The sequence below is a fragment of the Rhamphochromis longiceps genome, linkage group LG7 (genome assembly GCF_057381845.1).
Source record: "Rhamphochromis longiceps isolate RC_006_pf linkage group LG7, R_longiceps_female_GT1.1, whole genome shotgun sequence".
Lineage (NCBI taxonomy): Eukaryota > Metazoa > Chordata > Actinopteri > Cichliformes > Cichlidae > Rhamphochromis > Rhamphochromis longiceps.
Window position 1 is genome coordinate 29,635,248 of NC_140563.1, and position 10,330 is coordinate 29,645,577.

The window sequence follows — 10,330 nt, forward strand, 5'->3', positions numbered from 1 at the left end:
AATGTTTAGTGACAGGCGTGACATCGATACCTGTGTGTCTGTAGATGAAGCAGATGTTTCAGTCATCAAACATAAACGCAACCAGAAACCTGGACTACAAATCCTTGTGTTACGTCGTCACTCACGGCGAGGAGCAGGACAAATGAAAAAGGAAATGTGATGTTTGTCTTTATCTTGCATCAAATAAAAGTTCAAACATTAAACTCTGAATCTAGTGTCCTTTAATAAGCTGAAGGTCTCAGAGCAGGGCCTCTCAGGCGTCCTGAGCTTCACACTCACACTGAGAGCGTCGGGCACTGGTTCATTAGTTTTATTAGAGTCCAATTTAAAATCAGCAGAGAACAGAAAGATTTCATGAAATAAATATTTAATTAGCAGAGTTCACACTAAAGTTTATAGATATATTATTATATATATATTACACATTTATATTTTCAGTGTAAAATATCTGTTATAAAGATGTATACATCTGGTTAAAGTTTCAAAACCTTTTTCTAGTTTTACTGAAGTTTTTATGAACAGACTGGATAAAGATGATGGAGGACGCTACTGCAGTTCCCAGTCTGACCTGATGGTGACAGCACTGTCTCCCCGCTGCTTAAACTCTGACACATTTGCTGTCATGATAACGTGAAGCTGCAGCATCAGGAGGACGTGCTCCAGCCTGCTGACGACGATGATGGCAAAGAGGCGGCGTCAGCATTGTGCTTTTTGATTAATTAGATCATTAGACGTCCTCACTGATGACACGCTGAAACACGGTCGTATCAAAAATATTTTTGGTTTCTGAAAATTGTTATGAAAAAAACATTTAAGTATCTTATTCCATATTGTTCCATATCCATCATCCTCATCAACCTTGAAGTTCACATTATTAGGGGCGTGGCCTCTGTGACTGACAAGCGGGTGGAGACATAGATGGAGATGTTTGGTCATGAGTGAGAATCAATAAACTCATTATCAGAAAGTGGCAGTATTGTCTAAAAATCTGACACTGAGGCGTCCACGGTGTGAGGAAACAGCACCTCTCCGTGTGATGTCATCAGCTGCACGCCGGAGCTTGGGCGTCTGGGAGGACGAAGAAGGCAAGCGAGTAGGCAGGAAGCTGCAGGTGGCGAGCCGGCAGGAGAAGTTTTCCTTTGAGTTCAGGCAGCGTTTTATCGTCCACCATCATCAACACCTCGCCGTTCAGCTTCACTGACCTGCAGAAACAGGAAATGAGCTCATCAAGCTAACCGCCACACAACGAGTCAAACACAAAGATTACTGAGATATTAATCTTTGCCCATTTCTGCATAACTCATACTGTTTATGATCCTCGGGTGTTAGGGTTGTGTGCGCCCCCTTGTGGTCGGACCGCAGCAGTGCGGGGTGTCATCGGCAGAGTTACCCTTCTCCGGGTTTATGCCTGTATCATTTTCCACCACAGCTTATGAGTCAGATCATGACACCGTAAGAGGAGGATTTAGGATGGGGCTAGTTTGAGATTGGTCGGTTAAATCAGGTAAAGCTTTTGATTTTTATGTAGTTGTTCTCAGAAAGCCTCCTGCAGCTGAGGTGCTGTGGAGTGGTGGACGGGAGTCAGACTGTCGATTCATGCTGACCAGTTTTGACTCACGGCGGTGACCTTTGAACTCTTTTGAAGCACGCCGCTGAGCCCAAACTATGAGGCCATTGTTCGTCCTCCGTCAGCACAGCTGAGATAAAAGCCTGAGAGAGAGTTACACATCAACGGCATCGGTCCTCGACCTGCTGCTGTCTGCATCAGCTGATTCGCTCTCAGGTGGCATTAAATCACCATGACAACAGCTTTCTGTCCGGCACGCTGAAGCAGAGCAAAGCCACAGATCAAAAGCATCAAAAGGTCAACCTCAGCAGCTCTCATAGGACTCGATAAACACCTGAATCTGAGCGTCACAAGACTGAAGCCAGCGTCTGATTCACTGTCGCCCCTGTTTTTGCTTTCATGAGTAAAATAAAATTTTAAAGGATTTAAAAAGTAGCTTTCAGGAAGTGTTGAGGCTCACTTCTGTAGAGAAATGTGAGCTGGTCTTCAGGTTTCTACACCAACCAGCCATCACAGCTGAAACACAGACGGCGTCCCTGCAGATGGTAAAAACTGCAGGTTTCACTGGATGCTGAGGCGATATGATCCGCTGATGCTTCCTCAGCATCAAAACATTTGCTGGATTTTCTTCATTTTTAAGCTTAGACCGTTTCACTGTCACTGAGTTCAGGAGATCCAGATGTTTCAGAGACTCAGATTCATAAGAACAAAAACAGAAAATGTAAATTTAAAAAGAGAAAAGACATCAGCTCCATGCTTTTATTTTCTGACTCCAGCACAGCAGCTCTGCATGATTCAGAGCTCAGCCCTTGTCTGAAACAAGGCTGGCTTTACGCCACTTTTCTTCTGTTTGGCTCTCCCTCTCACACAGTAGCCGACGGGGCTTCAGTCCCTGAGATGACATCATTCAGATCAAAGAGTAGAAAATACTGTAATAATGAGTGTTCGACCTGCGGGTATCACTACACACACGGAGCTTATTATTCGTAACTTTATCGTGAACCTCCACCACAGGAAGAGCAGAGACAGGACAGGAAGTGAGGAGAGGCAGAACAGGTCGACTATAATGACCTGAACGTGTCTTCTTAGGCTTGCAGAGTTTGGGCCGTCTGACACACAGAGCGGTGTATCATCAGCACATAAAACATCTGCAATGGGCCAATCCTGATGTTCAGGTAGAATCAGGTGTTCATTTACAGATTTTGACCTGTTGCTTCTTCACCGTGTGTATTTCACTAAAAATGGGGGCGGGGCTTATTATCTAAGGTTCACTGTACTTCTGCAGAGCCGGGAATATTTAGTGAAAAACAACTGTCTTCTTTGGGGTCGAAGCAGATTTCTAACTAGGAGGAAAATGGCTTCATTGAGTACATTCAGGCACCTGGAGTAGAGTCCCTCCTCCCCGGGCTGCTCAGACTCCAGGACAAAAGCCTCCACTGTGCTGTTGGAGAAGACGGCGGGCACCGAGATCCTTGCTGGCGTCTTCCCAAGGTTCATTGACATCAGCGTGACCGCTCCACGTCTGTAGCTGCAGACACGCAAAACAGCAGCATTATTACTCAGCTTGACTTCCACTTCACCTCAAACAACACAGAACGAAGCATGAGCTTCGTTTCTACTCACACGAAGCAAAACATGCGCAGAAATTATGTTTAGTTATCAAGGAAAGCTCTAGGAAATTACTACTGGTGTCAGTGTACACAGCAAGAAATAAAAAGCTTTTTTCCTCCTTTAAATACTTTTAGTTTGAAGATGTTTGTTCCTGAGCTGAAGTAAAAGACATTCAGGTTTTCAGAAACTGAGTAGTAAAGCACATTTTATACTGTGCTTTACTACTGCCATATATGAGCTACTGTGTAGAGGTCTGGGGAAACACATACAAAAGTAACACACAAACAATAACTATAATACAGAAAAGGGCCATTAGATTAATAAATAATGTAGGGTACAGGGACCATACAAATGCACTCTTTGTCAAAATGCAAGCTATTAAATTCCAAGACTTGGTAAAGCTTAAAACAGCGCAAATAATGTATAAAGTCAGAAATAAATTGCTTCCCAAAGAAATCTGTAAATTGTTCATAGAAAGAGAAGGTGGGTATAACTTAAGAGGGAAATGGAATTTAAAAATACAAAGTGCTAGAACAACTTTAAGAACTATGTCTATCTCAATTGCAGGAGTTAAATTATGGAACAGTCTAACAGAAGAAATAAAAGACAGTCAAAACATAAAACAGTTTAAAGTAAAATATAAAAACCTAATTTTAAATAAGTATAAGAATGAAGAAAACGGGGTTAACCCAGGATGGTAATGTTGCTGGTAATGGTGTTGCGGTTCTTTTTTGGTTGTTTTTTTGTTTTTTTGTTTTGTTTTGGTTTGTTGTTTTTCCATAACTTGTGTATCTGCAAATATACACATTCTGTATTTTTCATATGAAAGAAACTATACTGTGGTGGGGCTTGCTAATTTCTTGTTTTTGATTTATGTATGTTATGTTTTGTTTTACTTCATATGTTTATATGTTTCATATGTTGTTTGTTTAATTTAAGACAAAAAAAAAAATTAAATGAATGAGAGGTAAAACTTGAGGGGGTAGGGACAAATAAGTAAATACTTCAGCCTACTCCTTTTCAAACAAATAATGGAATGATATTTTGTAATGATTGTGAAGGCACATGTTTGAAATGTTTGAAATAAAAATGAACTGAACTGAGATATTAATCTTTGCCCATTTCTGCATAATTCAGAATTCAGGTTTGAGATGAGTTTTGAATAACGCTTTAAGAATTTCAATCTTTTCTTATTTTAAGATTTAAGAAATTTTTTTTCTGTTTCTGTTTCCAGACGTTTTTGCTGGTTTATAGGAAAAATAAACCTTATAGATCCAAAGCTCAGCTGATTCATTAAAAGGACAGTTCACTTTCAAATCTGAGTTTTTCTTTCCTCTGGCTTGTAGTGAGTCTGAGCAGCTCCATGTAGAAACTATTTTGTTGTACAGGACATTGCTTGAAGGGAGCTGTAGCAGCTGTTAACCATTTATCTGTTACTTCTAACTGCTAATCATTACATCATTACCGTGAGCTAGCTATTTCTAGCTATTTCAGACCACTGCAGAGACAGCTGTTTAGACAGCTGTATAAACAGCTGGACGGGCCGGAAGAAAATCCCGTCCACCTGATGTGGCAGGGTTACTGGTGGTGGGAGGTCTCGGTGTTTGTATGAGGGCAGGATGTGAAGCGTACCTCTTCCTGTTGGTGCAGTGCAGATACATCCTCACTCGTTTACTTCGGCCAAACTCAGAAAGCACTTGAATCTTTAAAACCTCCGGTCCAACCAGCCTCTTGTAGAGAACAGACAGCCAATAATCCTGAAAGAGGACACGACCTTTACTGGACAACGACAAACTGTGAAGATCTGGAAATGCATCGAGCACATAAACTAACAGCAGCTTATTTCAGCCACGTTAACGCTCAGTATTAGTGTGAAGGTCCTGATTTGATCAGATTAACATACATTTTCTGACAAATGATCAGTTAATGAACTCACTGAGTCTGTGCTAAACATGTCCGTTTAGGTTTTTAATTAATTTGATGTCCCAAAGTGGACAAAATTAACCTCTTAAGCCCCAACGCCCCCTGATACAGGGGCAAAAGGCAGGAGATCAGTTAGGCTTGGGGCTTAAGAGGTTAAGCAATAACATCCAATCTGAGTGTAGGAAGGAGGAACTCTTAAAACGATTTTGCACAGGTAAAAAACATGAAAGCGTAGCTGGAATACTTAAGAGAATTAACCTGACTCTGTCTTACAGGAAGAGGATCCAGGTTGTCGTCCACCAGGTGGTAACTCCCAGAGCCGATGAGCACCTGCCTCATCACGATATCCAGGCCGAGTGCTGCTCCCAGGCCTAATTTATCCAGCCACCTGCACAGATTCCCAGCATGGAGACATCTCAGCAGCAACTCAGAGATATTTGAGAGTGTTTCAGAGATGCTGAGAGCAGAAATGTTCATCCACAGAAAAACACACTCAGCAGAATAAAAATCGTTTACTGAAAGAAAGAAATCAGTCTGAAAAACACCAACGAGGTCCAGAGGTCTAGAAGACTACGAGGAAATGGTCTCTGAGCTCATGCCTGAATGCCTTCATGATGGCTTTATGTTTCTGGTCTGACTGAAGGTCTGGCTGAATACAACACGACGTTCATGATGTTCAGAGAGAAGACTAAAGCAGGGCAGACATGAGGGACTCACATGAATCCTGCGACGAACGTGTCCGACAGTCCTGCAGCTCCTCCTCCGTACGCCGAGCTTGTCTCTCCGAGCCAAACCGACTTTCCCGGAGACGCCAGCTTCACTTTCTGAGCCGGATGAGAAGAAACAATCCCGGTGAAACTCCGAACACACCCAGCACAGAGCTGCTGGCACACAGCACAGCGTTACCTTCATGATTTCATTGGTCTTTAAGGCCAGTGAGTCCAGGACTTCAGGATCCAGGAAGTCCTTCACAGACGTGTCTCTGCCGTTCACGTAATAACTGACAAACAGGAGAGCAAGTTTATTTTATGAGTTATGAATGAAGCATTCACAGCAGTAAAGCAGCATGAAGGCTTGGGAATAAAAGAACAGTTTTTCAGGCCGAGGTGTCACTGATATCCTTTAAAATTAAATCAGGTGTGCCTCAGGGCTCGAGTTTAGGACCACTGCTGGTCTCAACCAGTGCTCAGCTGTTTGTGAATGATGTGATCATTGTTAAGCCTAATTTATCACCCAAACTAACTGTCAGTGTGGATGATGAATAATAATCTTATCTTGACTTAAATCTCTTCTTGTCTGATTATGATTCAGAATTTTGGACTTTCTGAAGAAAGTATTGATGCTTTATGACCAACTTTCAACTTAAAAAGTCCAAAACTATTTTCTGAATTTATGGTTTAATAAATTCAAAATTAGGAGACTTCAAACAAATATTTGGAGACAGATTTATGTTGGTTTTGTTGTCTTTATGGGAGCATACAGACACTGAATGTCATTTGGACTAAAAATATTAGAATTTTGTTAAGTTTTAATAACTTTGACATTCTGTTTCCTTGCAACAAGATTTGTGTTACAAATGCTAAATAATTTGTTCTGAACAGTCTCTGACTGATATGTACATTTGCAGTTTCACAATAAAAGCATGGGAAAAGTATCTCACTGTCAGTAGGAGTGCATAAACTTTTAATTACCTCCGATGGACGGAGAAGCTTTCAGGCTGTAAATGACTGTAAATGTGACATTTTTCACATTTACAGTTAAAATGCAAAGTTTTTATGCACGTCGCTTGTGACTGCATGCATTATGTTGTGAGAGTAGACTTAACTCAGAAATTACATTTCAGAGTAAATAAAGTGAGGGTGAACTCACTGGTGCCAGGTACAGGCGTCGATGGCCTCGGCTCCGGTCTGCAGGAATCTGCAACAGTCACAAGAATTCATGGATAAATCGGCAGCATCGGCTCAGTAATTAAGTTGTTTTCTGTCTTATTCCTGCAGACTGAAGCTCACATGTGACTCTGTAACTCAGTTAGAGCACAAAAATTAGCTGCTTCCCTTTAATAAAAAGTTTTAGGTTTCTCTGCATCGTTGGTATCTGAGAGACGTTAAAACATCACATCAGATCAAAAAGCTGAAAACTTCAGAATCTGTCAGCTCATGACAGACGAGGAGCAGAGTGAATAAAATTCCTGAAAACAGAGAGAAATAAAGTAAAAAACGTTCATTTTTTATTATGTGTCTTGTTTTCAAAAATTCGTAACGCAAAATTTCATGTGAGGAAAAAAATTCATTGAAAAAAAATGTAATTTTTTCCCCCAAACATTTTATGCTCTTTTGTGTTGACAGCAGAAACTTTTCATGAGCTGTCTCTGTACAGTGACCTTTGACCTCTCACCCGTCCAGTAAGTCTACGTGGTGGTTTCTCGGCTGGCCAACGTCCGGCCCGTACAGCCCAGCATCTTGGTACAGTTTGGACTCTGACATCATCTTCCTGAGACGAATGAAGTCCAGCCCGAGCTGATGCCCATCCACCCGGATCCTGGCCTTCTTCTCGAAGCTGTTTGGCTCTGATTAGAGATCACTTTGATTAGAGATCATGTAAAGAAGAAAGGTGACTTCCTGTCTGTGCGTCACGCCACATGAAGGCGAGGAAGTGAAACTGAAACATTGGATAAGAAACCGCAGCGTTTCAGCATTATGCCAGATATTATCACTGAAAGCAGAATAAAGAAGAAGGAGCCTGAGAAGATTTTACACTAACAGTGTCAGCCTGTTACTGATGCTCTGATTTACGGGTTTGATCAGGTGGTAGGAAACACACATCACTAGCTGCATTTCAAAATAAAAGGCAGAATAAAGTCTGCAGGCCTAAATAAGCAGGTCACAGACTCAAGCTGATTGAGGCTCTGTGATTATTGATTATCAGCTGATCAGAGAAGGAGTCGTACCGTTTCCGAGCTCCCAGGACATCCCATAATGTCTGGACTGGCAGTACTGCAGCAGCAGGGCAGCATTGCTGTTGTTCCAGCTGTTGTCAGCCGTCCTCAGCAGAGCATTCAGGCCGAAGATGAGCTGGAAGCCAGAGCAGTTGGCGAAGGCATGCAGCTGGTCCACGGTGAGCTCTGAGAGGGAGACGACAGTCAGAGGACGGGTGGCATCTCCATGGCAACGCCTGGCAGACATCAGGACTCACCTGTGAAGAAGAAGCTCCTGTATGTACCCAGCAGGTCCTCCTTCATCAGGACCAGCTTCTGCTTCGCCCAGTCGCACTTCAGACGCTCCTCCATCCACGGGGGTAGGAAAGTCTGGTCACATGACTCACCTGGGAGTTTCAACGGTCACAGAGAGGTCAGGAAGTCAGAGACTCACATTTCAACTATTTAAAAGTTTCAACACTTAAAAACTGAATAAGAAGAAAAAGTCTCCAACCTGAACTTAGACTAAAAACAAAAGAATCACATGACACATTAAAAAAATAATTTCCTGTAAATAAAACAAAGAAATCAACATGTTCCAGATCAGTGTGATGTCAGAGCGGTCACAAGGTGATCGTGTTTACCTGCAGCGTCCTGAGGCTCCTCCCACTGTTGCCTCCTGTGAGGCTCAAACACCATGAAGTCCTGCCGCGTCCCCCCAAATCGCAGGAAGGCCGGACTCAGAGCTGCTGCAAGCGTCCTCATCCTCCGAGAGCTGCAGAGAAACCTCAGAGTCACTCCCATGATGCACTGCTGCACTGACAGCAGTACGCAGTTCACATTAAAGAATGCTCGGAAATATTCGCGGGTCAAAGCACCGAAACCTGCTGGTTTTAAACGACCCCAGCTCTGTTTCACTTTGATCTTTGATCTGAAATCTAAGTTTTGAAATTATTTTGTTGTCACAACTCCTGAAGGGTTACGAAGAATAACTCTGATGTCATAGTTTTTAAGTTGGTCAACCGTTTTGACTACAAACATGTGACTTTAACTTGATTTCCTTTCCTGGTTTTGAGACTTTGGAAATGATTTTACTCGTGACCTCTGACCTCTGGTTTCCACATGCAGAGATCTGTGCTGATTATCTCACATCCATCATGTTACTGAAACAGAAGGGATTTTGGAGCTCGAGTTTATTCCCGGAGCACAAACGTGTCGGATTCACAGAGAAACATGAATCTAAGTTTGGCTGTCGAGATTCAAAGTTCAAATTTACAGCAGTTTTATTTCAGATGATCAGGTTATGAGGGTCAGCAGGTTACTCGGGTTATTTTCAGATCTAAGAGTGTTTGTGGTTCTCGGGTGTGCTCCTGCTTAAACAGGAACTCTGGGAATTCCCATGCGGACTCTGGAAACAGAAGTGAAACCTGGATTGACTCAGGATCACCTTACTTCTCAATCCTTTAAAGATTTTAAAATCAGGTTCAGATTTTTTTTTTTTCCAAACTTGAACTGCAGGTGATACTCACCTGGTCTGAGACTGCGGGAGGCGGAGCTAACAGGTTTCAGGTGAACTGACTCAGGATCAGATTTGAAAGTGAAACAAAAGTTTGAAAGTTTTGATCCTTAGAGTTTTTGATTTTGTGACCTCTGACCTCCCGTCTGTTTTAACCCGGTGTTTCCTGTTTAACGGGACAATCGTCGGTGGATTAGAGTCAGAGCTCACCTCAGTAGCCACACGAAGCTCTCCTGTGAAGCCAGACTCGCGTCGATGGTCACGGACAGAAAGCGCGGATCCACGCGTCGCAGAGGGGCCGACACGTCCACGCCCAAACCCAGACCGGGGTCCCGGTCCGGCTCCCCGGGGGGTCCATCAGGGAGCCGGGATCCTCCGGTTCCGGTTACCAGAGTCCCGGTGCAGCAGAGCGCGCACAGCAGCAGCGCGAGCCTCATGTCTGTCACACTTCCTGTTTCGCGTCCTCGTGCGCGCACACAGAACGACCGGGACCTCAAATCACGAACTTATATGCAGGTCCAACATTTCAGCAGGAATCACGAGAGACGACACTCCATCAATCGATCAGTGATCAATGACCTGAAATTAATATTCATCTAATAACGAGCCAGAAACGAAGAAACCTGCGAACATGTTACCGTGACAGAAACACGCATGAACTGTCCCACGAATACAAAACTCAATAAAAATACACATAAATATTTAATGCTTAAAAAAACGAAACTATGACAAAAAGTCAAAAATTAAATATTAATAAAATGTCCCACAAACACATATGAGACCACAGCCCACAAACCAA

General features: G+C 42.8%; 1 protein-coding gene across 1 annotated transcript; it reads right to left on the reverse strand.

Moving 5' to 3' along the window:
• Positions 1-114: 114 nt before the first annotated feature.
• hpse (heparanase) lies at positions 115-9,986 on the reverse strand. Its single transcript, XM_085413267.1, has 12 exons — positions 9,742-9,986; positions 8,660-8,790; positions 8,294-8,422; positions 8,049-8,222; positions 7,496-7,667; positions 6,971-7,018; positions 6,008-6,101; positions 5,819-5,925; positions 5,375-5,489; positions 4,811-4,935; positions 2,949-3,095; positions 115-1,202 (listed from the first exon to the last, which is right to left on the reverse strand). The coding sequence occupies exons 1-12, from the start codon at positions 9,966-9,968 to the stop codon at positions 1,043-1,045; spliced, it is 1,629 nt and encodes a 542-aa protein (XP_085269393.1). The 5' UTR covers positions 9,969-9,986; the 3' UTR covers positions 115-1,042.
• Positions 9,987-10,330: the final 344 nt, after the last annotated feature.